The sequence below is a fragment of the Drosophila pseudoobscura genome, chromosome X (assembly GCF_009870125.1).
Source record: "Drosophila pseudoobscura strain MV-25-SWS-2005 chromosome X, UCI_Dpse_MV25, whole genome shotgun sequence".
NCBI lineage: Eukaryota > Metazoa > Arthropoda > Insecta > Diptera > Drosophilidae > Drosophila > Drosophila pseudoobscura.
In genome coordinates, this window is record NC_046683.1 from 58,892,159 (window position 1) to 58,919,411 (window position 27,253).

Here is a 27,253-nt window from a genome sequence, read left to right on the forward strand (position 1 = left end):
TTATTACCCTTCCATTCGTTGGATGTGATGGGAAATACAATTTTTTTCATTTTTATACCCGATACTCAAAATGAGTATTGGGGTATATTAGATTTGTGGTAAAAGTGGATGTGTGTAACGTCCAGAAGGAATCGTTTCCGACCCTATAAAGTATATATATTCTTGATCAGCATCAATAGCCGAGTCGATTGAGCCATGTCTGTCTGTCCGTCTGTCCGTCCGTCCGTCTGTCCGTCTGTCCGTCTGTCCGTCCCCTTCAGCGCCTAATGCTCAAAGACTATAAGAGCTAGAGCAACGATGTTTTGGATCCAGACTTCTGTGATATGTCACTGCTCCAAAAATATTTCAAAACTTTGCCCCGCCCACTTCCGCCCCCACAAAGGGCGAAAATCTGTGGCATCCACAATTTTGACGATACGAGAAAACTAAAAACGCAGAATCGTAGAAGATGACTATATCTTCTAGAGTGCAAAATCTGAACCAGATCGTATAATTATTACAGCCAGAATCACGAAAACAATTTCACTCTTTCTCGCTCTGTCTCACTCTAACACACAGGTTTCATGGTCGGTTTTGCCAATTGCAAAATATGAGTTCAAGGATCTCAGAACCTATAAAAGCCAGAACAACCAAATTTGGTATCCACACTCCTGTGATATCGGACCTTGACCGTTTCCTGTCCAAATTTCGCCACACCCCCTTCCGCCCCCGCAAAGGACGAAAATCTGAGGCAACCACAAATCTCAGAGACTATTAAGGCTAGAGTAACCAAATTTGGTACACACACTCCTTTAAGATGTCACTATAAAACGTATATCTCAGAATTTCGCCCCACCCCCATCCGCCCCCACAAAGGACGAAAATCTGTTGCATCCACAATATTGCAGATTCGAGAAAACTAAAAACGCAGAATCATAGATAATGACCATATCTATGAGATTGCTGAATCTGGATCAGATCAGATCATTTTTATAGCCAACAGGAACAAATCAATTTTCACTGGCTACGCAGCGCCCGACGTCACGCTCAGACTGATTTTCTGTCTCTCTCGCACGCACTCTTTGTCGTGTCGTTTAATATTAGCGGCGTCTGCCGGAGGAGAGCCATACTGACTTAGTATCGGGTATAACCGTAGAGTTGCGGTGTCCGCAGCAACTCACAACGTTCCACCTCGTTTTTTTTGTGTCTGTGTTGCGTGGCAGATTTGTGGAACTTAAGTGGTGTGTGGCGTCTTCTTCGGGCTAATTAGAAATAATTATTTATGCAGGTTCTTGCATCAGTCTTGACGGCTCGTAAACCGAAACTCTAGCAAAAAAACAAAACCAAAAATAAAAAATAAATAGAAATAAATAGAAATACATAAATCTACTGAAAATACTTTCAAAATACATTAAATAGAACCGGTTTAAGCTTCTGCTAAACCTGCTAAATTGTCTCCAAAAATAAAACCCACAAAAGATCGACTGGACAGGAATCTGAAGTGTAAACACTCCATTTTTAAGAGGTTCAATCCGCACGGGTGGCCAAAGAGACAATACGCATTTGATTGATGGATTGATTGTCAATTTGATTGCCTTGCTGCCGCGGCTTCAATTCAGGGGCATTAACAGACTCGACTCTATTTTTTTTGTTTCTCTATGAACTATGACAAACTGGGTCTCCACTCCTTTGTGTGCCATCGAATATCGATGACAGCAGCAGCGTTGGCGATGACGCTTCCGTTTCGTCTGAGACTGGACTCCTCGATCAGTCAAGTGGCAATTATAATTTGCGGCCTTGCCACTTTGTTATTAATTACACAAGTTGTTACATCAGTCTGTGTTGCCACTTCCCGCGCCACTTCTCTTCCCCCGTGGCATTGTCAAGGCAATGGATTATGAAAAATGATATCTCTGGCTTCGATAAATCTATGGCGGAATAAATTATTGACCATTATTTTTGGCCATCTACTACTTCTGAGCATTATAGTTGACTATCATTTATAATTATTTTAATAATATTTAGATGTGCCTAAAGCTAATTTGGCTAACAAAAATTGGGGCATGACCAAAACTGTTATACTGATACTTTTCAAGCCATACTTTTGGGCAGATATTTTTAACCTTTATATTCTCCTAAAAGTTTGCCATTAATTCGGGAACTTGTGACGAAAGCTGACCAACTGAAACAATCCAAGGTGTTGCTAAATAAGTGTCTAAATAAAAACTAGAGAGATAAAGTTAGAGATAATAGAAGGCAAGTAATGAATGATTATTTCTCATAGTTGTTACAAAAGTGTACACATATATCATATTAATATTAAATATGTAAGCCAAAAACCATAACAATTTTTAATCAATAATACAATTTTCGACAGTTTGAATAAGAAATTGGAAATTTGTATCGTCTATCAAATAAATCGGAACTAGAATGAAACAGGAGAAGTTTTGGTTTATTTTTTACGTCCATGTTGTGGCGTGAGAGCGAAGTGAATGCACCCAGCCGAGTATGCCAAAAGTGTGGTGCCAGGTGACAAGGTGGCAACCCTGGTCCGTCTGACAGATGGTCAGAGTTCGAGAGACGAACGTTACACTTGTCGTTTACTTTTATAAAGAAAATGCAAGACGGCTGCGATTTTCCTAAATGTTCCTCTGCAGGTAATAATATATGAAAATATAATAAACATTTTATGAACTCAAAAATATAGCTTACTAAAAATAATTATTTAAATAAATATTATTTATTACTAAATCTGATAATATCCCCTGAATAATAAATAAATTTGTAATAATTAAAACAAATTGCAATTATCGAAAAAAATAACCAAAATCTAATTGATAATAAATGTAATAAAAATGTATGAATTATTGATTTATTAATTATTTATTGATTGACTTATTATTTTATTATTCATTTTATTAGTTATATGTACATACATACATTTTATTTTATTATAATTTATTTTGTTGTATTTTTTTTAATTATTAATTTTTATTATTCATTTATTTATTAATAGTACTAAAATGTTGAATTTTGGTATGAATAAAAAGTGATAAAAAAGGTTACATTTAATTAAAAAATTTATTTGAAAAAAAAACAATAAAATAAAACATTGTTAATTAAATTAAATTATTATTTATGCTTTCTTCAGGAAGTATCCATCACTAGTGAATGCATATATTATCAGCTGCTTAGCGCTGCTCTTCTCTTTCTAGAATACTAAACGAACACAAACGCATCAATGAAATTATCATACCAAAAACGAAAACGAGGAAACAAATAGTTTGTTTCATTAGTGGCAGATCTTAAACAGGCTAGACGAGTGAACCTGCCTCGGGTCATCAGCTTGGCTTTCTAAAATCAACGATGAGCGCGATAATTTATGGGGCATGTTTATTTAAACGGCGCTACTAAGAGCAACAACTGTATACGCGTATACGTACGGAGCTCTTAAGTAAATCATTTTTGAGGCACTTAAACAGAGATAAGCGTAATAATCTAATTAATTTGCAGAAGAACAAACGGGTTCCCATCCTCCAACCATCCCCAGCTATTAGATCATGCCCTCGATTCGATTTGCATAAAGGCAATTCATTTTGTCAACACACACGCACACACATTCCGATTCCCAGAGTGTTCTTCCGAACTTCCTGATCGCATTAGTTTCACTTTCTATCCCCATCAGCGTGGGAGGGTTCTGAGAGCCGTACGGGGGCCGAGGGCGTATCTTCACACCTTCGAACAATGCCAGCGATTGTCTGCGGGGCGCAATCAAGGTACGGAGTATTGCCATAAATTATAAGATGTCGTTTATTGAAGCTCAGCCACAATTCGGGCCATAAAATTAGAGCTTATGGCCGTTTCGGGTGCCAGCGTCAATTACTCACTCTCGCCCGCTGTTTGCCCATAAATCAAGCCGGAATTGGCCTCAGAGCATTACTCAGTCGCATAATCGGACGTCTCGAAATAGCCACCACTGGATAGGTATGCCGTGAATGAAACTGTTCTGCCACATTTGCGTATATTTTTAGACGCCTCAAGTGTAATTATGCTGTCTCTCTTGGCACTTGAGCCGAGAGTTCGTGGTCGTAGTCGTGGTCGTGGTGGTGGTCGCGGTCTGGGTCGCACTTCTGATAGGATTTTCCCCCAAACTCGAGTTCAAGTTCAAGAGCAGGATGTGGGTTTTCATCGTGTTGGGGTTTATTCGTTCTCAAAACTTAATAAATAACTATAGTATATACACGTGACATTGGCAGACAACAATAAAATGGCTAAGGATGGAAGGGTCTTGCCTCTCAGAAGAGGAATGGCTGGGCGGGGGCATCGTAGTGATAGCCATCCTCGCTGTGCGGCTCCACGATCTCCTGGGGCGGCAGGTAGCTGTTCACGGGCTCCTCCAGCGGGGCGGCATAGGAGGGGATCGGAATCTTGAACGTCGGCTTCGAGGGCGGCAGATACTCCGGCTGGGGCTGCTCCACCACGGGTGCGACGGGTGCCACGGACGGTGGCAGGTAAGCAGGCTTAGGTGGCACAACCTTGACGATGGGAGCAGCAGGTGGCAGATATGCCGGCTTAGGAGGAGGCACAACCTTCACAACTGGCGGCGGGGGTGGCAGGTAAGAAGGCTTGGGTGTCACGACCTTCACAGTTGGCAGTGGGGGTGGCAGATACAAGGGCTTGGGTGTCACGACCTTCACAGTTGGCAGTGGGGGTGGCAGGTACGAGGGCTTGGGTGTCCTGACGACCGGAATCTCGGGCTTCACTGACGGCTGGGGCGGCAAGTAAACCGGAGTCGGCTTGGTCACAGGCTTCACCGGTGGCAAGTAAGACGGAACTGGAGCAATAACGCGAGCTGTCACGGGTTCCGGTGGCAGATATTCAGGCCCAGGGGTTGGCAGTTCGAAGGGAACACTCGGTGGATCGTAGTTGTAGCCGGGATGATCATGGTGATCATGATGATCGAACAGATGCGAGACATCGCCGGCCACCAGCGCGAGACCGCATAGAGCAAGGACCAGGAGTTTCTGAGTGGCAAAAGATAGATGTAGCTTTTATAGGACACTCTTTGGGCATCTTTCAGATGCGTTGGACAAACCATTTTGTTATCCAAGCGTTCTTCTTCTTCTTCAGTGGATGATACGTTCTCGCTGCGACGACTGCTACTCCCGAAATGATACAGTTTCCGGCAAGTGCTTCTTTATTTATACAGTTAGAGCTCTGGCCCGAGAACCGCGCGAGAGATGGCAGCCATAAAGCTGTCTACGCCGACGCTGCGTAGTCGAACAGAGACGATATGGCATCAGACTACTATCCAGATGATGGCGCGGCCTGTCAGCCAAGCGGCGTTTAGCATCAAGACACTTTGGCAGCAGCCGGTATTCGCTATTCGTATTTCAATGGCTTATTGAATCGAATCTCTTAATTCGCAGTCATCCGCGTTGCGTTGGCTTTTGTTTCAGAGATCTCTCTCTGTTTGGCCAAGAGTCATTAAACTTGTTGGGTTTTATGATAGCCAACTATAGCCAACTATTTGAGATACTTTTTTGTGCCAGAGCCCCCCCAAAAAAAGACCAAGATATTTAGGAGTCACTAAAATTGTTAGAGGAGGGTAAAGACTTCTTTGCTGTAGAATAACCCCATGATTGTCATGTAACATTAACTTCCTGTTTTGTTGAGGTACACCAAGAGAAAAAAAGCCTTGGAAATTGAATATTTTCATGGATTTGCAACGAGAGTGGAAATATATTTCCTGCACCCCTGAATACTCGCCACGCGCGCTTGCCAACCCCCGTCTCGCTCGGTTCACACGCTCTCGCCGATATGTAACGAGTCGACGATGACACACAACTTTTTTATACAATAGAGAGATATCTCTATATATTACAAAGCTTTCTGTTTCAATTAAATACATTTAAATCTAAGCGAATTGTCTTTCAATTCCACTTTCTTTGTATTTAAGAACCACATATTCAAGGTCTAGTATAGTAGACCAGTAGAACCAGTAACGATTAGTAGTATAGCGTATACTTGATTCGTTTTAGAGTTAAATCTGGCCTAGTTCACGCTTGCCCCATCTCTGGACCAGCATTGAAAGAGGTCAGAGGCTGTCGTTTGATAGCTGGCGGCTGCAATTGGCGATTAGCGAGTGTTTCTGTAACAGACACCGACCCCAGCGAACAATCAATATCTGTGTATCTATATATATATATCTTTTAGCATCATTTTTCATTCCTAAAGACAATAATTATAGACAGCTGCAGGTGATGATGAGGCCAGACCAAAAGACCAATAGCTGAGGCTTCAGCTACTTCGGTTGATTGGCCGCAATCCGCTTTTGGGGGTCGCGCATGGCGAGATCCAATTTCCAAGCCGTGGAGCCTGTGTCTGTGTCTGTGTCCCTTTTTGGACGGCTCGAACCTCTGGCTAAATGTCTTTAATAGGTTCGACCTTGAGGCTGCTGTCGAAATAGTCACTCAAACAATGGATTGGTGAAATATCTCAGGCTGGAGTGTCGGAGTTTAAATTTCATTTCGTTTGCTGTTTTGTTTTTGTTTTAAAATGATTTTAATAGAGGGAAAAAAAATAAAAAAAAAATTTGCAAAGCTTAAAAATAGATGCAGTATTTATGAGGTTGGGTGTATCGGAGGGGGGTGTGTGTTCGATGGGGGGTGTGGCGGCCTATTGCCTGAAGCGACGCAGTGGCGGCTTGTACTGGTAGCCCTGCTCGGGGACGTGGACGTGGTTCTCCGACTGCAGGGGCAGGGCGTACGATGGTATGGGGATGTGGAAGTCGATCTCTGGCTGATGCTGGTGCTGGTGGTGGTGATGCTCCGCACTGGGCGGCAGGTAGCTCGACTCTGGCCGGGGGGCGGGTGGCAGGTAGCTGGCCTTGGGCGCCACTGCCGGGGGCGGTGGTGGCGGCGGCAGACTGGGAGCCACCTTGGGAGGCAGATATCTGGCCGCGGGCTCCTCTGCGGGCAGGTACTTGCTGGCCGGTGGTGCTGGTGGCAGATAGCTCTTCTCCGGCTTGGCAGGAGGCAAGTAGCTGGGCTTCGGTGCAACGGCTGGTGGCGGAGGTGGTGGCGGCAGGCTGGGGGCGACCTTAGGGGGCAGATACTTGGGTGCGGGTGCAGGTGCAGGTGCAGGAGGCAGGTACTTGGGTGCGGGTGCAGGTGCAGGAGGCAGGTACTTTGGAGCAGGCGCGGGTGCAGGAGGCAGGTACTTGGGTGCAGGCGCGGGTGCAGGTGCAGGGGGCAGATACTTCACTTCCGGCTTGGAAGGGGGCAAGTAGCTGGTCTTGGGGGCTGGCGGCGGTGGTGGTGGCGGCAGCGACGCCTTAGGTGGCAGATACTTCTGGCGGGGCTTCTCCGCTGGCGGCAGGTAGCTGCTCTTCGGAGCCGGCGGTGGTCCTCCATAGCTGTAGCCGCTGGGAATGTTGAACTTGGGCTCCTGCTCCACATGATGGTGGTGGTGGTGGGGCTCTGGCTGGTAGTGCAGATCTATGTGCAGATCGTGGTGGCCATCTTGGTGACTGGCGTGCGAGGAGTGGGCATGGGCATCGTAGTGATAATCGTGATGATCATGATGGTCATGATGATCGTGATGATCGTGATGGTCGTGCTCGTGATGGTGCCCGTGGCCACCGCCCCCAAACAGATGGGACACATCCGCCCGGACACAGACAGCAGCAAGGCCTGCCAGGGCCAACAGGATCAGCATGGGTTTCTGCAGGAGACGGGAATGATTATAGCTACTCCATTTGGGATCGAGGATGCGGCATGCCATCTATTTACCATTCCGTTGGGATATATTCCTGCGATTCCGACGGTGGACGATGGTGATGTTGCTGCCGTTTGCTGACGGCTTCAAGTAATGTCACTATCGTTGATGGCCCCCTCTTTTATACTCCGATCGCAGTCGCAGCTTCCTCAACTCCAACTCCGACTCCGACTCAAACTCCAACTCGATCTCGAATCTCCATCTTGAGGTTCGATCTTTGGGCAGCAATCAGCAGCATTAGTTTATGCCCAAAACAAAGGCCAGCGGTGCATAATTTTCGGTTCGGTTTTCTTCACACTTTTCTTGCTTTTCATGAACTTGTGATCCGATCCACTCGGTCGGTGGCAATTATCGGCGTGTGGTTTCCTTTCCCCCCCGAAACATTAATGCTATTTTGGATTTAATTAGCCGCACAACAAAAGCTTCGTCCGGCAGCCACCGGTGGTCCGTCAGAGGCGCCTCATGAATATGCAGCGGATGCGTCGTCGAAATATAAATCGTGAAACGTGAGACAATTGGCGGTGATTGACTCGACAGCCACTCGGCCTTATCCCGCCGCATAATGCAAGAGATATCCAAAGTGGATCAACGGGGCGATTAATGGGGTTAACAAAACAGCATTTATTATACGTTGTCTCTAAATTATATAATCCTAGGCCTAAACGATTCAAAAAAAAACAACAACAGTCCAGGACGGGGCGATACTTCAGGGTTCGGGGTTCAGTGCAGTGCAGTGGTGTGTGGAGTGGTTCCTAGAACACAAACGCCTTGGCGGGCGCCTCGTAGTGGTATCCGTGCTCCTCCTCTGGCTCCGGCTCCGGCTGTGGCTCTGGCTGTGGGGGCGGCAGGTAGATAGGTGCTGGCGTCGGGGCAGGCGTTGTGGTCGTTGTGGTCGGTGGGGGAGGTGGCAGATAAGTAGGGGCGGGCGTGGGTGGCGGTGTGGTTGTCGTTGTGGTCGGTGGTGGAGGTGGCAGGTAGGTTGGGGCAGGTGTGGGTGCCGGTGTCGTTGTTGTGGTCGTGGTTGTGGTTGTTGTTGGTGGCGGCGGCGGCAGATACGTGGGCACTGGCTTCGGCGGCAGGTACGTTGGCGGTGGTGTGGGTGGTTCTGTTGTGGTTGTCACTACCACAAAGGGCACCACCGGCTTGGGATAGTCATAGCCATAGCCCTGATGCTCCTGCTGATGCTCCTCCAGGAGTTCCAGCGGCAGATGCGAGACATCCCCGGCAGCCAGAGACAGCAGCATGCCAAAGGTGGCCAAAATGAAGAATTTCTGCATGAAATGCCCCAATTGAAGATCGTTATCGTGTCGCGGGATAGGGTATTAGGATTTTGAAGACTCACCATGTCTGTTATCGTATGTTACACCTTGAGCTCGTAGACCACAAATGATTGACCAATACCACGGGTAGCTGTTTATTTATAGTCGAAAATTCTAAGACCTAGTCCATGGGCTCTCCAAAGGCCAATTATTATCATTTAAATCGATATCGGGCTTAAGCGCGATTCATGGCAGCACCAGCACCAGCATCGGCATCGGCAAGCATTCTTTGTATCGGTAAAAATGTATCTGTCTCAGTTTCGCTTTCAATGTATCTGTAGCGCAGTATCTGCCTCTGCCTCTGCCTCTGTATCGGTGTCCATGTTTGTATGAATTATTAGCGCCACAATGCTGTTGCTGTTGCTGTTGCTGCTGCCTCTGTCTTCATCATTGTTTCTGGCTTCAGTCCAAAATCTCCGCTTCAGAGCCATTATCTTTTTTATGAGCCCCCATGGTGGGGCTTTTCATCAGCGTCGTCACTCCAGCGTTGGCTCAAGCAGCGCTTCAGTTTCTGTGGCATTGTCTGTGGTGTCAAAGTGAGCCTCTGCTTCCGACCCACTGCCGGCTGACCCACAGCGATAGAGAGGAGAGGAGCTGCTGCTGCTGCTGCCGCTGCCGCTGCCGCTGCGTTAGTTCCGCCGCATCGGGCAGCGTTGTAAGAGCGATCCGCTAGCTGTCATAAATCATTTAGACTTCATTTATAATAATTATGGCGCGCGCTGCCTTTTGCAGCAGCTCAAGAAGTCTCCAGTGGAGTAGAGTGGCGTGGAGTGGAGTGGCGGCCAGCGTTTCATGGACAATGACGGACAATGAAGCTGTCTCTGGTCTCTGGGACATGAGCTTGCGGAAGCAATTCCAAATCTTACAAATCAATACAAGAATCGGAGGCACAGGTGGGTGTTAGGCGGTTTGCAGATGGGGAGACTGGAATATACATTTTGACAAATTTCCCATATCTTTAACGGCTGCGTTTAAACAACTAATTAGTTGGATTAGAGCGTCGCTAATCGCGATTTGGTAAACAAACAGTGACAGAGCCGTGGCTCAACTATCACTTTTTGTTTCATTCTTCGGCGGATAATTTATGCGGGTTGTTGAACCGCCCCAAACGGCGGTGGATCGATTCGATCCGGCTGATCGATTGTCAAGTGCCGGACGGAAACTGGACGGCGTGTGCTGTGCTCGCCTCTTGCCAAAAATCCGCGTAATTTATGCCGATTATGAAATTAATTGTCGTTCTTTATGGCCATTTGTCTCATCGTCTTCAATGGCTAGGCCTGTGTCTCTCTTCATAGACCCGAGACCTGTGCAAATTCGTAACCGGTTTTGGATTAAAGGCATATTTTGTCAAGCATGAACATTTATTTTAGCAAGACGCTAAGTCTACTACAATCCGCAGAGATACGACTAGGTGGAATCTCGTTCTAAGCCGAGTCCAAGGCAAGTCTTAGCCGTAAGCCCTGCCCAAGGGCTTCTGGTGAAAGGAACGCCGCTAGATCTTGGGGGGGATTTCAATTTTATTATCTTTAGACAGAAAACTTTGGTACAAATTCGAGGGGAAACAAGGTAGGGTCTCGCTCAGCTCTTGAATCGCCTGCTGGGCACCTGGTACTTGTAGCCGTGAATGCTGCTGGCACTTTTACTGCTGAAGGCGGATATTGGCTGGGATTCGTCGGCTGGCTCTTCGGCCTGGCCCAGCTCTGCGTCGGATGGGGCCACGGGTATGGCGTCCTGGGGGAACTTCTCGCCCGTGGGGAACTCATTGCTGACCTCCAGCTCCAGCTGGGTGACCTTGGGCACGTCGTAGACGAAGCCATTACCAGAGCGCACCAGCTGTGAGACATCCGATGTGGCGGAATGCAGACAAACCGTCAACAGCAGCAGCATCAGCAGGCCAAAAATGGAGAGACGCTGCAGGGAAGAGCGTGAGGCGAATGTGTGGCAAGAGGCTAATGACAAGGCGCTTACCATGGTATCGTGTGTGATCTTGACTGGGGGAATGGAATGGCTCTTAGAATGGAGTTGGATCTCGGTCGCTTCCAGCCAAACGTTGCTCGAGCGAATGCAAGCGCCGGCGCTGAGACCCCAACTATTTATACTTCTATATGTTCGCCTCATTTGGCCAGGCTTTGCCTCACTTTATTAATTACGCCAAAGCCACAGCCACAGCCAAAGCCAAAGCCGATCACGATGACGATGCTGCCGATGCTGGCAGCAGCAGAGAACGGAGGCCCTAGATAAACAACCAAAGATACAACGAGCGAGCACTACAAATAAAATGCTACAACATCTCCATCGCCATCTGCGCTGCCGTCGCCTCATTGCCAAGGCCAAGACTTGTTTTGTGGGGTCAAGTGTCAGTGCGTTGCCGCAGACCCATACACAAGCCTTTTGTCTTAGTCGCATTTGTTAGAGACTCTCGCATTGACTTGTATCTGAATTAATGATTCTATGCTCTGAGAGCCGTTGACGGATTTGTCTCTGCCCCCAGCCACGTGAGCCGTATCGAATCCCCCCTATGCAAATCAATAATTATGCAGCCGAGCCCCGATCCCCGAGCATATAAAGCGCCTCCATACGTTTCCGTTTCATCAGTGCCTTACGGCTGGGCAAATGCAGATCCACAGATTCTCGCACAATTTATCTATGCCAGCCTCCAACGGTATGCATAGCATCTGAGTGGACAACTTGGACAAGATTGATTGCATTTTTCGCTGGATCATTGCAGACTCGATTGGTCGGGGGGCATCCGTATTCCACTTGCTTCTACTGAATGAATACCCAGCTCACACGACACACCCGCTAAGCAAAGATGATTCTGATCGACTGGTCTTTCTTCATATGTTTTTGCTGCCTGAAAATCCAATATCGTCTAGCTGTCACATAGAAGTTTAAGACCACTTTTATACCGGCTACTCGAAGAGTTTAGGCCAGAGAGAGCAATACTCACCGCATTATCCATCAGATAAAATGCTTCCCTTTCGCGAACAGCAACACCAAAAGACAGAAAGAGAGTGCGCATATTGCAGTCATCGTTTTAATTACTTCAAAACGAGGGGGAACGTTATGAGTCGCTGCTACGGCCGCGACTCTACATTTATACATACTTATTCAGTATGGCTCCCCTCCGTCAGAGGGCTTACGCTGCCCCGGGAAGAGTGTGTGAAAGAGAGGGAATGAGTAAGCGAAGCCACTGAAATTTCATCTGTTCCTTCTGGCTATAATATCCGATCTGATCCAGATTCGGCAATCTGCTGGATATAGTAATTTTTTATTCTCTAGTTTTTGGTTTTTTCGTATCTTTAAAATTGTGCATGCCACAGATTTTTGTCCAAACTTAAATCACTGTGATATCATAAGAGTCTGGATCAAAAATTTGGCTGCTCTTTCTCCTAAAGTCTTTCAGAACTAGGCGTGAAACAAGACGGACAGACGACCAGACGGACATACAGACATGGCTATATCGACTCGGCTATTGATGCTGATCAAGAAAATATATTTTCCATATGGGGTCGCAAACGCTTCCTTCTATACTCTTTTTGAGTATCGTGCATACAAATAATGTATAAATGTATATAACGGCCCTTGCCGCTCCTAACAACGTAGCCCCACGCTTTTGGTGATATAAAAAAAAAATTGTATTTTTTACTGAGCTCTACATGAATTACTGGTATACAAAATACACAACCATTTCGTGATTAGTAAAAGACTACTTTTAGGCTTAAGGTATATTTCGATTTTTGAAGAAAAAAATTTTGGCATACTTGATGTACGACAATAGACGTAGATAATTGACGTCCTCTTTTAAGCTGGCAAGCGATTGGCAGGACCCTCCCGAAATCGAAATCACGTAAGGAGCATGCTCCTGAGATTAATTGAAAACAAGTATGCAAAGAGGACAAAAAAACAGTAAAAAAAAACACTCTCGTTTCTCACTTACCTTTTGGCCCATGTTCTTGGGCGGTTACGTTTTGTTTGCTGCATTTGCTGCTCCTTTCTCTCACACAAGAAAAACCGGCAATTCTGTGGAAGTTAGACTACGAAACCGCGCGACTATTCCGAACGAACGATTTACGAAACGAAAACGGAAACACACAAACGAACAACAAACACATATTTACGGTATATTCATATAAGGTGAGCCAACAGGATTGAAGTTTCGTGTGGAAGCACCAACGAGAGAGAGTCAGATCACCAATATTTTGAATGCCCCACCCCACCATACAATGAGACTCTTGGGACTCTTGAGACGAGAGAGCGTCGATTCTAAGAGCTCGCTCTTTTCTTATTGCTTTACTCCTCTTCCTCACTGCGTGAATTACATGATGGAGTGGGAAAGGGACACACAGCTCGGTGCTTCTTTTGCATTTTTTGAACAAAAAAACACACGCACATTGCCGACCGAAGGAAAAAAGGGGTTGTGCATATATATTGTATATCAAATGCTTCAATTTTTACACTTCACTTTCACTTCATTCTTTAGCTTTCCTTCGCCGCTCTGCATTTTTTATATATTTTGCCATTTTGCTTGATCAAACACATTTTCTTTCATAGACAAACAGTTTTTGTACATTTTTAATTAAAGTTCCTGCACCACCACACCACACAGCTATGCGACAGTTTTCCCGTTTGATATTTGACCATTTGCCCGATTTTTGAAACGCGGAGCCGACTTGGAAATGCGCGCTTGGACCGGTGTGAAAAACAGTGTGAGAGCGGTGCCGATTTGTATGCGTAGGTGGATTTGCGGCTCGCTCATTCCATGCTCTCCTCCATGAGGACAATAGACAAGGTGGCGCGCTCACGCAACGCGCTCTATTTTCGACTCATATTCGGCTCAGTACAATGCATCAAAGCGCTCTTAGCAGTGCTGAGCGTAACAGAAAGCCCGAAAGAGAGTAGCGGACCACCTTGCATAGTTTTATCATGCTCTGTCACCATCCATGCTCTCCCCCTGATGCGCTTCCTAATTGCTCTCTTTTTGCATATTGACATTTGTTTCTGCAATTTGTCTTCTCCCTCTCCCACCCTAAGAGAGCGAAAGTCTGAGCGTTTACTCAGTGATCACATGTTAATACATTGGTGTGAGGGCGTGAGAGCGTGAGGGTTAAAATGTTTTGCATCTGCGTTGGAATGTGGAGTGTGAGCGGAGAAGAGGCCGAGGATGTAAGAAGAGAGCCACTAAGCCACCTACGCATACAGCCACGATTTAATACTATACGAGTAAGCGAGACAACACATGCATTTCAATTCGATTGATTTTAGTTTATTTTGACAGTTATCCAAGTGTATTCGTCTTTCCTGCGAAAGCCCAAACCACTGCATTCACCATTCGTTCAAAAATACGTCTAATACTTAATGAAGATTCTTTATATTTACAAGAAGCCTACGTAGCCTAATAGTCGAACGATGGCTGGGGATCGTTGGGGTAGCTGTAGCCCTTGGGACCCTCAGGCTGGACGTACACTGGTGGTGGAGGAGTGTACACCACTTTCTGCACTGGCGCTGGTGGGGGTGGTGGAGGAGGAGTGTAGACGACCTTCTTCACGGGTGCCGGTGGGGGTGGTGGAGGAGGAGTGTAGACGACCTTCTTCACGGGTGCGGGGGGCAGGTACTCGACCTTTGGTGGTGCAGGCTTCACGTAGACGGGTGGTGGAGGAGGAGTGTACACGACCTTCTTCACGGGTGCAGGTGGTGGTGGAGGAGGAGTGTAGACCACCTTCTTCACGGGTGCGGGTGGCAGGTACTCGACCTTGGGAGGGGCGGGCTTAACGTAGACTGGTGGTGCGGGAGTCACAACCTTCTTGATGACAGCCGGAGGGGCGGGCTTCTCGTAGGTTTCGAATTTGACCGAGGGCTGACCGTAGTGGTAACCGTCTTCCTTCAGGATGCCAGCTGGCGCTGGTGGTGGTGGAGGAGGGGTGTACACGACCTTCTTAACGGGTGCCGGTGGGGGTGGTGGAGGAGGAGTGTACACGACCTTCTTCACGGGTGCCGGTGGGGGTGGTGGAGGAGGAGTGTAGACGACCTTCTTCACGGGTGCGGGGGGCAGGTACTCGACCTTTGGTGGTGCAGGCTTCACGTAGACGGGTGGTGGAGGAGGAGTGTACACGACCTTCTTCACGGGTGCAGGTGGTGGTGGAGGAGGAGTGTAGACCACCTTCTTCACGGGTGCGGGTGGCAGGTACTCGACCTTGGGAGGGGCGGGCTTAACGTAGACTGGTGGTGCGGGAGTCACAACCTTCTTGATGACAGCCGGAGGGGCGGGCTTCTCGTAGGTTTCGAATTTGACCGAGGGCTGACCGTAGTGGTAACCGTCCTCCTTCAGGATGCCAGCTGGCGCTGGTGGTGGTGGAGGAGGAGTGTACACGACCTTCTTCACGGGTGCCGGTGGGGGTGGTGGAGGAGGAGTGTAGACGACCTTCTTCACGGGTGCGGGGGGCAGGTACTCGACCTTGGGAGGGGCGGGCTTCACGTAGACCGGTGGTGGAGGAGGAGTGTACACCACCTTCTTAACAGGCGCTGGTGGGGGTGGAGGAGGAGTGTAGACCACCTTCTTCACGGGTGCGGGAGGCAGGTACTCGACCTTGGGAGGGGCGGGTTTCACGTACACTGGTGCGGGGGCAGTCTCCACGGGCTTTTCGTAGGTTTCGAACTTGACCGAAGGCTGGCCATAGTGGTAGCCATCCTCCTTGAGGGCTCCGGCTGGCACAGCAGGGGTGTACACCTTGGCTGGTGGAGCGGGAGTGTAGACCTTAGCTGGGGGAGCGGTGTAGACGGGGCGAGGAGGCGTGGGCTTGGGGGCCTGGTAGATGACGGCGGGTGGAGCGGACTCCTTCGGCACGTATGGCACATCGATCACGACGGGATTCGACGGGGGATCGTAGACGTAGCCATCCTCCTGCAGGTTGTTGCTGTGCGAGAACAGATGCGAGACATCTGCACTGGCGACGGCCACCAGGGCGAGAGCGATGAGAAGTTTCTGCAAATGAAACCACCAGAAACCACATGATCAGTGTCAGTAAGATTGTAATCCACACTCGGCAAATATCCGTGACTATACCGGCAATAGTCATAAAAAAAAAAATACAAAAAATAAAAATATTCCACAACTGTTTCACGGTTGTTCACTCGGTTTTTTTTTTGGGTATATCCTTGGTATCCATTCGCACTACTCCACTGCTTACCATTTTTGCTCAGAATCAAATCCACACGACGAATGCAGAAATGTGACTGTGCCGAAGCACCGCACAACGACATTATTTATAGTTCAGCGCCTCAGGATGGGCCAAAATGTTTTACGGCAGAAGATTCTCGACAGAGCCGCACCGAAAACTCAACAGAACCTGCTTGGGCTGGCTAACCGGCTGCTGCTGACGCTCTTCCTCTGGCTGGGGCGCTGCTTCGGCCTCTGCTTCTGCCCGAGAACGACACCCATAAAACCCCATCTCATTTTCTGTCAGATTCCAGGCGTTATACATTTTAGCACCACGAAACAGACGACAAAATTAGTAGTAGTTTTGACAAAAAAAAAAAAAAATAAAGAAATGAGCCCGACCAAACCATATGCAAAAGACGTAAATGAGCTTGTATTTAATACGAATCGGGATGGTTTTTAATAAAAATCATAGCCAAAAGAAAGAACAAAACACAAAGCGTAGCCCAAAAATATCTATATAATAACTTAGAACCAAAGACAACTGTCTGCGGTCTGCGGGTCGTGAGTGGTTTGAAAAAAATGTATAATTTAAATTCAAGAAAAACCGGTGAAATATGCACGAGCTATATACATATGTATATGGGGGATCGGGAGTGATCATAGATAGAGAGAGTAGAGTGTCCCGCATGCGTGCGCATAGCCAATCATGCTCGATAATTTTTGGCAAATATTTGTAGAACAAATCGATAACCAGTAGGGGGCTCAGACGGACAGCCCACCATGTGTCGCGCCTATCGCGATGTTGATGGAGCCACTTGGCACTTAACGACATACACAATGACACTCTTTCTTCTTCCTTTTGCCACAAAAGAAATAAATCTTAGCATAAATTAATTTCGCATTTATGTGAAACTGTTTGTGGAATGTTTTATTTATAAGAGCATTCAGAGATTTGCATAAATTCCCAAAAAGTTCCGCTTGAAACAAAGTCAGGCGCTCTCTCCTTCTCTCTCTTTATCAGACTCCACATTATCGCAATTACTCACTGCAGCTGTAATGACCAAGGTCGCCCTTCACGCAATATCAGCATCATCCAGAGATCTGTGGATCAAGCACAGATGGGGAAACAGCCTCCAGTTGGCAACCGGTTGGTGATGCAGTTCCCTTCTTTACACTGACCTTTGCCTTGGCTTGCGGTTTGTGGCAAGGACAGAGGCGAGACCCACTTTCCCTCATGCTCCTGACCCACTGTTCGCCCGGATTCCTGTTGTTTGTGAACGCTCAACTAATGGATTTCGATCCACAAGCCAAAACTTGCTCTTAAATCGATTTTGAGCCATTTGCATGCTTTGTTTTTAATTAAATTTAGATTTAATTAATACGAATCTGCAACTTTTATCGCATACGGAGTTCTTCAAAGTCTACAGTTAATTCCGTTATGTGAATTGATTACCAAAATTAATTGTCTCTTGTCATCAATGCATCATTATATTTCTTTCCAACAAAGTTCAAACTTTGATAATGACAGCTTCCCAGGACGGAATCGAACGGAACAGAACAGAACCCTCCCCAAACAACTGCTAGGTCGATCGTTGAACTAAGCGTAATTTATAATTTTATGCTATTCTTTTTATAGATTTTTTTTGGGGGGGTTTTTTTCTTAATTTATTACGCAATCTTTAGGGCGTATCTTAGAGCCAAACAAACACGAGCTTCATAAAATCGCATAGCTATCGATAAAATCTGGTTTCATTAATATCAAACGCATACGTCATGCCTTAGATACAGTCTTCGTCACTTGAGTGATCATAAAGCGTTATGCTATAGCTCACTGGAAATTCGAGATGCGATACTATGCCGTTTACTCACGCTAAATGGCTGTTAGCGGACTCATCTTTCAGGCCAATTTGTCCGGGGTTGTTCGATGTGTGTATTGACCTGATCTACCCATGTGTTACCCCAAAGTTTCCGGCATCTAAATGAGTTCTCAGCCATCATTCGTTCGCTAAGTATACGTGTGTATATAAATTCAGCTCTGATTACTTCATCCGAAATCATCTTTGTTTGCGGTTTAATTAGATGGATCTTGGGTAAATGCCACACAACGGTAAACTGGTTTAAATTCCGAATATACACACACATAAATATATATCATAATAAATGTATCTTTTAGATGGAAGGTATTTTTGTTGAAATAACCAAATGTGTATCCCACGCGTAGGAACAACATGACGCAGATCGGAAATTGCACAACTCCCCGTAAAATCGTAAAACCGATCCGATTTTCGTTAGTTAGCCATAAGCCACTCGTTCCATCCAGAAACCTGTTCAATTAGTTTAGTGAATGCCTTAGAATTTAGTGTATACATATAAATTCTCATATTAGGCATAATTAAGAACAAGTTTTGTTCTATTCATATTTCTTCTCCTGCTAAAACCACAAATTCCTGCCTCGCTTAATGCAAATAATTTCTTAAACTGATTATCAATCCCCCAGCATAGACACACCATCTAATGCTATACATTAATCTTCAGGCAGGGGGGCAGACGAATCCGTAGAGTTGTGTACATCAATTAGCTGCTGGCCACGGAAGCCAAGTAAAAATACTCACTGGATGTTTGTCAGCCTTCTTGCAATTCTTGAAAGAAACCGAGAACAGCAAACAAAAAGTTAAAGTTCATACAAAATACAACAAAAATTTATGTCAAGCTGTTTTATCATTTATTTATGTATTTATTTTAAGCTAGATTACGGCTAAAAGTTATTAAACCAACTTACAGTACCACTGGCTCACTTATTTTTTTATTACTACTTTTATTTATTTAAAAACATTTGTTTCTTTTAGGAATGTGATGATATCAGCTTTCAAGTTGTATAAATCAGCATAAAGAGCACATCCATTGGGCAAGAATTTTGCTCGTCTTGCGGCTTGTGGAAACTCTGCAATAAATTGATCATTTTTCCTTGGTGGCAAATAATAATGCTAGTTGGTTTTATTTACACGAGTTGTACATCTTGAGGAACTTAAGTCCAGGTTACACTGTAAATGAAGCCTTAAACTCCGATCTCTCAGGGCAACTATACTCCTGGCGTTCCAGGACAATCCTCTATTCCAGCTGAGGGTTCTCACTGCGGCCATAAGGGCTAGGGGCCAGGCTTGTCTGGCCTTAGTTCGCACTGTACTTGCAGCTCGTAAAAAATACATTTTGCCAGATATTCGCAGTACAGCCTGAAAGTATGCGTAATATATAGTCTGCAGGGTGTAGACTTCGTGTAAAACTCACGTAGAAATGCCTTTTTGGAGCATTTCCGACCAAATCCGATTGGTGTCAGACAAAACAACAACTTTAATTCACAAATTATATTCATATGAGTATAAATAGGTTTACAAAAACCTTAATTTAAATTTAAAAAAAACCCTTACTTTAAAAATAAAGATAAAATCTCTTCATGCTTGAGTGTGATGTACATTTCTTTGATCTTGTTTTTAAGGGAACCTTGAACAAAGATTTCTTTTAAGATCTCGGCTACAAGTTCTCTAGAATTATGGTCATGGACAGGTTACAGCTTTTGGAGAGAGCCCCATCCCCAGCCACAAGCCGTCAACCCGTTTTCGTATAGTTTAAGCAAAATCTCCATAAACCTAACCATTCCTTAGCTGTTGACAGGTAGAGTATATTTAAGCGTCTCTCATATCTATAAACATTAGGCAGAGTATGCCCTCGTTGGCTTTACTTCAATCTACACATATTTTCCGCTGTACTTTCAAAAAGTGAAAGATTCTGTCTGAAATAAGATTTAATGGATTTTATTGTCTTGTTTCGCTGCTTCCATTTCGTATTGATTCCCCCCAAAAATTGTTTTATTGCAGATCTCTGAACCCAATATCTCCTAACCTGCTTATTTTAAATGACGCGCAGTCGCATCTTCCAAATGCTTACAATCCCATACATATGCAAATATATATCTATACTAAGTAATTTTTAAGATACCTTATAAATACGAAATGATCCAGCTTTCAAAAAAACAGTTCAATTGTTCGACTTCTGCTGATCAACATGGTGGTGGGCATTCTGGAGCGTGTACTCTTATAATTATTCGAAACTGAAGTTCTCTTTTCCTTTCAGCGCGTTTTATTTGTGACTTTTGGAGCGGCCCTCCTGCTGCTCCTGGGCCAGGTTGAGGCAACTTCTCTGTCGAGAACTTACCTGCCGCCCCAAGTTCAAGTGCAACAAATCGTTTCCCGTCCGCAGGTGGTGCAGGCGGTGCAGCAGCGCCCTGTGATTCAATCTGTTGTGGTGCCACAGCGCACTTATCTCCCTCCTGCCCCGAGAGTGGTATCGGTTTACAGGCCGGCTCCTGTTCAGGTGGTCTCCATTCCGAGGGCGGTCCAGCATCAGATCATCTCCCGTCCCCAGGTGCAGGTGGTGCAGCAGCGTCCTGTGGTGGTGCAGCAGCGTCCAGTGGTGGTTCAGCAGCTTCCTGTGGTGGTTCAGCAGCGTCCTGTGGTGTTGCCACAGCGTACTTATCTGCCACCAGCCCCAAGGGTGCTGTCAGTTGTTCGTCCAGCTCCCCAGGTGATCGCGATTGCTGCCCCCAGGCGCACCTACCTGCCCCCCCAGGGAGCTGCATCATCGCTGAGCGAGCAGTACGAGCAGCCCGAAGAGATCTAGTAAAAAAATTCCGTCAGGGCAACTCGACGACTGGTTTGTGGGTTAACCCACACACCGCAAACTATATTCTAATGCTAATTACCGATGGAGCAGAACAGAAACGAACAGAGAAATGCAAAAATACATTTTGATACGTTTATTTGCATGTCTGACGCGATTCGATCCTCAATGGATTTGCATATTCCAGAATTAGTATTTAGACAATAAAGAAAGCGCAGAACATCAACGAAAATCATATTATAGGGCCATTAGGGCCAGTCATTTGGTGTCCCAAATCCCACAAAAAGCCTAAATTATTGTATAAAGAACGGCCACAGAAGACGTTAACCTTTTGAGAGGAAGACTCTTCGCTTTGAACCGTCTGTTTGCTCTTGAGCCTTCCCTATGATCCATCCATCTGTCAGATAATCAATCAACCTATCATTCAACCTATCGAGTGGCACATTAAGTCATTAACTTTTGGCATTAGATTTTGTTTCAATAAGCGGCTGAAGCTAATGGTTGACTCGGATAGTTTATGACCTGATAACTATCCAAATATCGTGGCCTGGGTTCGTGTGTGTCGTGTATCAATAACTCCTTGAAGAGAGGCAGCTACTGTTTGGGCCACTGATCACCGTCATTAAAAGTATCTCGGTGTTTAGTTGTAGACGGTGGAGCCTAATCGAGTTAAATATACATTTTCTCAAACAAAAAGCAAAAGCGAAATATCAGGTTTGTGATAATTCGATTTTTGGCAACAAAAAAATAATGCTGCAATACGGTATAGCATGGTATCCTTATGAATATTTATAATCGCATAGCGTCGCGGTTCTCTGCCGATTGACAGCCAAAAAATGAGAGTTTTTATAATCCATACACTCCGGTACACCCGACCCGACCGAGTGGAGTGGAGTGGAATGGATGGAGACGAGCCACACATCTGGTGGCGCGGTCGAAGGTATTTGGCTAATTAAACAAATTTTTCGAGACAAAATGCGGAGAAAAACGTTTTGGGGGTTCTATTGATTTATGATATGGCAGCACTTCCGTTTAAGTCCGCAGAATCGGCGACTCGTATAAAAGTACAGGAGCCCCAGCATAGAGATATTATTCGATTCGTTGCCCCATCAGCACACAGATCATCAAAAATGGTAAGGATCTAGCAGCTGTTCCCTATCCTATCTGGCCTGCGGATTACCGTTCCACTTCCCACAGAAATTCCTCGTCTTGGCTCTGGCTTTGGTTGGTTGCGTGGCCGCCGATGGTGGCTACAACTACGGAGCACCCGCTCCAGTGAGGTCTTACCAGCCGGCCCCTCAGGTACAGCATAATTTTGCGGCCTCCGCTCCGGCTCCAGTGGCTGCCCCGGCTCCAGCGCCAGCTCCAGCACCAGTGTTCCAGGCTGCTGAATCTGCCCCAGCTCCATCTAGAAGCTACGTGCCCCCAGCACCTGCTGCCTCCGCACCCGTCCAGTCCTTCGCCCCTGCTCCTGCACCAGCTCCAGTCTTCCAGCCTGCTGCCTCTGCCCCGGCTCCAGTCCGTTCCTATGTGCCACCAGCACCAGTGCGGCAGCATCATTTTGCTGCCTCCGCTCCGGCTCCAGTTGCTGCTCCTGCTCCGGCTCCCGCTCCAGTCTTCCAGCCTGCTGCCTCTGCCCCGGCTCCTGTCCGTTCCTATGTGCCCCCCGCACCCGTTGCTGCAGCCTCCGCTTCCGTCCAGTCCTTCGCTGCCCCTGCACCAGCTCCCGCTCCAGTACAGTCCTTCGCCCCAGCCCCCTCCTTCCAGGCTCCGGAGCCAGCCCCAGCCTTCGAGGCTGCCGCCTCTGCCCCGGCTCCAGCCCGCTCCGGCTATGACTACAGCCAGCCGCAGTCCAGCCAGGGCTACAGATACAGGACCGTGCGTCGTCGCGTCCTGAGGCACCGTGCTTAAGATGGGAAACCCCAGAAAAACGAAACCGAAATAAACGATTATGTACCCAATTTCTGTAGAATTCTTACTTTTTTTGGGTGTGAAATGATAAACTCAGATCCATGAGTGCCTGGATCCCAGAGACTATAGTTGCTAAAGCTGTGATAGCACACTGAATCAAGGGTATTTACCAATTTTGGACCACCCCTTTCCACGCCCTCAAAAGACGAGAATCTGTGGCATCCACAATTTTGAAAATATGAGAAAACGCAGAATCGTAAAGAATTTACTATATATACTAGACTGTCGAATTTAGATCATATCGGATCATTATTATGGAGGCAATAACAAAATCTATTTGCAGTGGATCTCTCTCCCTCTCTCACACCACCTTCTTCGTGCAGTGTGCGTGTGTGAGAAGAGCGAGAGAGATGCGAAATAATGGGCGGTAGCGGTAAAATGAAAAGTTTTAAAATACTCTAAAATTCTAATCGAGTAGATCAATAGCTGGAGAGAGGATGAACGAAGCTAAAGAAATAACAATAGAACTTGACTAACGTGGATCCTCTGTTTTCCCCCTTTCTGAAGACAACTGCAAGCTAAATTTGTAAAAAATATATCGTATAAGTTTAATAAATCAATAGATCATATATGCATGTAATCAAGGTGAATTATATTTTATTTTTCTATGTTAGTATTCGAAAACCGAATATTTAATTTGAACATGGGTCTGTTTCTTTTTACTAAGTAATTTTTCTCTCAGTGTAATTATACGTAAGCGCCAGAATTAACTGCCGCATGCTCCCTCTCTCTCTGTCTTTTTGTATAGCTGTTCGAATTGAGGGGGATATCTCTCGGAATTTGTATAGCACTCCCATGAGAGATGTGCAAAATATACAGACCAAGAGAGTACCCACGACCGCTAGTTATATTATAATGTTAATTCTTGCTCGTCGGTTATCCCCTTTCTACCTAATGACCTACAAATTTGATAAGATTTGTAAAACGTTTTATCTGTTTCTATTTTTCTGCTACATCTGTCTCCCTCTTTTTCGCTGCTCACACCAGCCTCAGCGGTTTGCCTCCGCCAGAGGCACACACTGCACGAGGTAGAGTGAGAGAGTGAAAGAGAGAGAGAGAGGGAATGAGAATGATTGAACCCGTAGTAGGCGTAGGGTAGCCACAGCCATTTTATTTGTTTATTTTGGCTATAATAACCGGGCTAAACCAGATTCGGCAATCTTGTAGATATGCTAATATTCTATGATTATCCGTTTTCGGCTTTCTTGTATTTTCAACAGATGTTCATCTTTTGTGCGCGAATATAACACATTATAATAATAATATATACATATATCAATCGAAACACAAATTTGTTGATGGGAACATTTATGTTTGTTTGGCCAAACTTTTTTGCAAAATTAATTGCAGATACAGTTATCGAAGAGTGTCTCTGGTTTGAGAATAGGATCAAAAACCCCACTTATCACTGAGGGGTGGGATCGATAAATTCTAGCGCTTTGATCTGTGACAAATTTACGGCGTACTTTCGCTGTGCTTTGCTGGAATATTCATTTGTATTTAAATGGCGAACATTCAATGAGAACAAATGGGTCACATAAAGCATCAAATGAATTTCTCACGCTACCGCCAACAGGTTTCTGGCCTTCAGTTTCGGTTTCGTTGGGGTTTTGGGGGCTCGAATGCACTTCAATTGGATCCCCAAAGATTGTATAAAAGTTGCATCTAGAGCGGATAAGCTTCACTGGCATTTGCACAATGGTGAGAGATCAATGAGGAACTGAAGTACGGCTAAGCTTGACTAATTCTTAGGTTACTTTCATTCCACAGAAATTCCTCTGTGTCCTGCTGTTGTGCATCCTGGCGGCTGCCTGCCTGGCAGATGTTTCCCATGTGAAACACCATAAGCATCATCGCCACCATGATGACGACGAGCATTATAATTATCTGCCACCGTCGGAGGAAAAGGATGACCTGGAGCAGCCCTTCTACAAAAAGGAGAAGCACACCAGTGAGCGCGTGGTCTACCACAAGGAGGAGGAACACGACGAACCACCCCGCCATCAGCATCACCACAAGGAGCAGCACTACCACCACGAGGAACCCAAGAAGCAGCGCGTGGATCACTACCATCACTACGACAAGAAGCCGGAGGTGAAGACCGAACATATCCATTACAAACACGACAAGCCGCAGATCCGATCGGATCATAATGGGGACCTGTTCACTCCGGCGGCCAGCCAAGTCGTATATAGACGTCGCCGTCCCCACCGCATAACCTACGCCAGTGCCCCCAACTCTGTCTTTCACACGCACACCCAGATCAACGTCCAGTCGCAGGACTCGGAACTCAACTCGCTCACCCGCCCAGATCTCCCAGGAGGACAGCAATTGCCAGCCGGAGCCCAGGCACCCACTGGAGCACAGGCGCCAACAGGAGCTGGCTTCCTGCCCAACTGCCAGATTACAGGAGCTGGCAATGCTCCTCCGGGCTGTGGTCCGTCGGATCCACTTGGAGCTCAATTACCTGCCAGCGCTTTGGTTCCAGGTGCTGGGCTGCCTGCCAATCAAGGAGCTCCGATTCCAGCCGGTGGGCAGTTGGCTGTTCAGGGCAATGGCCAGCGACCACAGAAACCCTCTCGTCCAGGCGGATACGGCGGCGGCTATGGTAGAAACAACTTCTTCTTCGATCCATCGCTGTCTGCTCAGCTGGGCACTGCAGGCTTCCCCGTCCCTGTTGGCGGTGCTCAGTTGGCTGCAGGTCAAGGATTTCCCAACCAGAATCAGTTTGACCCCTCTTTCGGTGCCCAGTTACCCGCCGCGGGTCAAGCTCCTGCAACTGGCGGCCCTTTCGATCCATCATTTAGTGCAGCCGCTCAACGGCCGGCAGGTGGACAAGCACCGCTCCAGAATCAGTATGACCCCAATGCACAATTTGGAGGTCAGCTGCCCGCTGCCCAACAGCCAAATCAACTCGGAAATCCCGCTCTGGGCGCTCAGCTGGGAGTTGGCCAGGCTCCTCTTGGACAGAGGCCGAATCAGCCAAATCCTCCTCCTTTCGGTGCTCAGCTTGGTGCTGGACAGGCGCCTCTTCAGAATCAATTTGATCCATCTTTGGGCGCCCAATTGGGAGCGGGTCAAGTGGTGCCACGTTTGCGCTCTGGACGTCCACGCAACCGTTCCAACTACCAAGGTCTAAACGTTCTCAATGGCAATGTGTTCGGGCAGCCGCATCTGCAGGGACCAACGAATGCTCTGGGCAACCAGCAGGACACTAACATCATCGATGGCAACTTCTACAGCGATCCTAGCGTGCACCATGGCCATGGCCATCATCGTGCTCTGGTCTCTGTCAATGGCAATCAACGGTCGGTTCTAGTGACGGACGCGGATCTTGATGATGCGGATGACGATACCGATCCCACTTTCCCACTGGGTTTCGCGGCCAGTAGCCCACAGGCTGCCTATGCGGCTGCCCCCAAAAAAGGCAGGAAATCCAGTTTGAACAGGCACAGCAGCTCAAAGGATGATGACTTTGACCTAGGAACAGCCGCCTCAGAGCACGATACGGACTACCGTGAGGATGGCTATCACTACACGAAGCCCAAACACTCGTTTGAGTATTGAATTTTGTGCACAAAATAATCTTATAAATACTCAAAAATGAATTATACTTAGCAGCATTCGGCTACAAGAGCAGTCAAATAATAGCATACTTCTTAGCACCCTCATGGGAGCTCAATCTCTCTAAAGCTCCCATTTCCGGTTGGGGCTATGCTTTTTAAAGCTTTAAATATAGCTTTTGCTGTGTGCTAACACAGGTTAACACTAAAATTGTTTCAAAGTTAGTAGGAGTACAAGATGTTCTGGTTTTATTCTTTTTGGCGGCCATTTCGATCACCAGATTGGGTTGATTTCGATTTCCTTATTCTTTGCTTAGAAACACTTAACCTTAAGAGTTCTGTCTTCAAGTTCTCGCATAAACATCACTTATGATTATGATACACGTGTAGACCAGTTTAAACATCTGCCTTTTAACAATGACTTTAGCTGCTTTTATTTTGATGGAAAAATATCAATAAATCCATAAGGAAAGGAAACTAGTTCAGCGCGTCAATAGCAAACCCACACTAGTGCACTCAGACACTCAGAAAAGTATAAAAGATTCATATAGTGAGAAAGAGGGAGAGGAAGGCAAATATTGAAAATCACACACATGGGCAAAATGAATTGTCGACATAAATTTATGCGATAATTTAGATTCGATTCTCATGCAAATCCAATAAACTAAAAACTAAAATCAAAATAAAAACACAAAACACAAATAAAACAAAATCTATTGTTTCATCGGAAGAGAAGACACATCGGACTGCATAGAGATAAAGAAGCAGAAACTGAAACCGAACCGACAAACAGTTTCAATGGGACAGCC

The 27,253-nt window shown here is 46.3% G+C and overlaps 8 protein-coding genes across 11 annotated transcripts; 3 read left to right on the forward strand and 5 right to left on the reverse strand.

Moving 5' to 3' along the window:
• Positions 1-4,157: 4,157 nt before the first annotated feature.
• LOC6900044 (proline-rich extensin-like protein EPR1) lies at positions 4,158-5,182 on the reverse strand. The gene is made up of 2 exons (XM_002135372.3): positions 5,075-5,182; positions 4,158-5,003 (listed from the first exon to the last, which is right to left on the reverse strand). The coding sequence occupies exons 1-2, from the start codon at positions 5,075-5,077 to the stop codon at positions 4,275-4,277; spliced, it is 732 nt and encodes a 243-aa protein (XP_002135408.3). The 5' UTR covers positions 5,078-5,182; the 3' UTR covers positions 4,158-4,274.
• A 1,413-nt stretch (positions 5,183-6,595) lies between these two features.
• On the reverse strand, positions 6,596-7,884 carry LOC4812459 (leucine-rich repeat extensin-like protein 3). Its single transcript, XM_033383593.1, has 2 exons — positions 7,773-7,884; positions 6,596-7,704 (listed from the first exon to the last, which is right to left on the reverse strand). Exons 1-2 carry the CDS (start codon positions 7,773-7,775, stop codon positions 6,658-6,660), a joined length of 1,050 nt encoding a protein of 349 aa, XP_033239484.1. The 5' UTR covers positions 7,776-7,884; the 3' UTR covers positions 6,596-6,657.
• Positions 7,885-8,355: 471 nt separating this feature from the next.
• On the reverse strand, positions 8,356-9,212 carry LOC6900045 (extensin). The gene is made up of 2 exons (XM_002135373.3): positions 9,101-9,212; positions 8,356-9,029 (listed from the first exon to the last, which is right to left on the reverse strand). The coding sequence occupies exons 1-2, from the start codon at positions 9,101-9,103 to the stop codon at positions 8,511-8,513; spliced, it is 522 nt and encodes a 173-aa protein (XP_002135409.2). The 5' UTR covers positions 9,104-9,212; the 3' UTR covers positions 8,356-8,510.
• Positions 9,213-10,576: 1,364 nt separating this feature from the next.
• On the reverse strand, positions 10,577-11,210 carry LOC6900046 (uncharacterized). Its single transcript, XM_002135374.3, has 2 exons — positions 11,046-11,210; positions 10,577-10,988 (listed from the first exon to the last, which is right to left on the reverse strand). The coding sequence occupies exons 1-2, from the start codon at positions 11,193-11,195 to the stop codon at positions 10,656-10,658; spliced, it is 483 nt and encodes a 160-aa protein (XP_002135410.2). The 5' UTR covers positions 11,196-11,210; the 3' UTR covers positions 10,577-10,655.
• A 3,218-nt stretch (positions 11,211-14,428) lies between these two features.
• LOC6900047 (extensin-2) lies at positions 14,429-16,374 on the reverse strand. Of its 2 annotated transcripts, XM_033383592.1 has the most exons (3): positions 16,265-16,374; positions 15,106-16,059; positions 14,429-15,057 (listed from the first exon to the last, which is right to left on the reverse strand). In XM_033383592.1, exons 1-3 carry the CDS (start codon positions 16,265-16,267, stop codon positions 14,473-14,475), a joined length of 1,542 nt encoding a protein of 513 aa, XP_033239483.1. In that variant the 5' UTR covers positions 16,268-16,374; the 3' UTR covers positions 14,429-14,472. The 2 variants fall into 2 exon arrangements, with proteins under 2 accessions (XP_033239483.1, XP_002135411.3); XM_002135375.3 differs by having other exon boundaries at positions 14,429-16,059.
• Positions 16,375-20,254: 3,880 nt separating this feature from the next.
• On the forward strand, positions 20,255-21,132 carry LOC26532095 (uncharacterized). 2 transcript variants are annotated; one of them, XM_033384151.1, is made up of 2 exons: positions 20,255-20,301; positions 20,365-21,132. In XM_033384151.1, the coding sequence occupies exons 1-2, from the start codon at positions 20,296-20,298 to the stop codon at positions 20,908-20,910; spliced, it is 552 nt and encodes a 183-aa protein (XP_033240042.1). In that variant the 5' UTR covers positions 20,255-20,295; the 3' UTR covers positions 20,911-21,132. The 2 variants fall into 2 exon arrangements, with proteins under 2 accessions (XP_033240042.1, XP_033240043.1); XM_033384152.1 differs by having other exon boundaries at positions 20,265-20,298.
• Positions 21,133-21,227: 95 nt separating this feature from the next.
• LOC6900048 (skin secretory protein xP2) lies at positions 21,228-22,871 on the forward strand. The gene is made up of 2 exons (XM_033384150.1): positions 21,228-22,043; positions 22,108-22,871. Exons 1-2 carry the CDS (start codon positions 21,927-21,929, stop codon positions 22,819-22,821), a joined length of 831 nt encoding a protein of 276 aa, XP_033240041.1. The 5' UTR covers positions 21,228-21,926; the 3' UTR covers positions 22,822-22,871.
• A 1,687-nt stretch (positions 22,872-24,558) lies between these two features.
• On the forward strand, positions 24,559-26,649 carry LOC4812328 (uncharacterized). 2 transcript variants are annotated; one of them, XM_033384234.1, is made up of 2 exons: positions 24,559-24,582; positions 24,652-26,649. In XM_033384234.1, exons 1-2 carry the CDS (start codon positions 24,580-24,582, stop codon positions 26,446-26,448), a joined length of 1,800 nt encoding a protein of 599 aa, XP_033240125.1. In that variant the 5' UTR covers positions 24,559-24,579; the 3' UTR covers positions 26,449-26,649. The 2 variants fall into 2 exon arrangements, with proteins under 2 accessions (XP_033240125.1, XP_033240124.1); XM_033384233.1 differs by having other exon boundaries at positions 24,572-24,582; positions 24,634-26,649.
• The last annotated feature ends 604 nt before the right edge of the window (positions 26,650-27,253 follow it).

Excerpts from the sequence above, each read along its gene's own strand:
- LOC6900048 (XM_033384150.1), top strand. The coding sequence starts at position 21,927 with ATGGCAGCACTTCCGTTTAAGTCCGCAGAATCGGCGACTCGTATAAAA. Across the intron at positions 22,044-22,107 it reads CACACAGATCATCAAAAATG|AAATTCCTCGTCTTGGCTCT; the intron begins GTAAGGATCTAG and ends CACTTCCCACAG.
- LOC6900046 (XM_002135374.3), bottom strand. The coding sequence starts at position 11,195 with ATGAGGCGAACATATAGAAGTATAAATAGTTGGGGTCTCAGCGCCGGC. Across the intron at positions 10,989-11,045 it reads AGATCACACACGATACCATG|CGTCTCTCCATTTTTGGCCT; the intron begins GTAAGCGCCTTG and ends TCTTCCCTGCAG.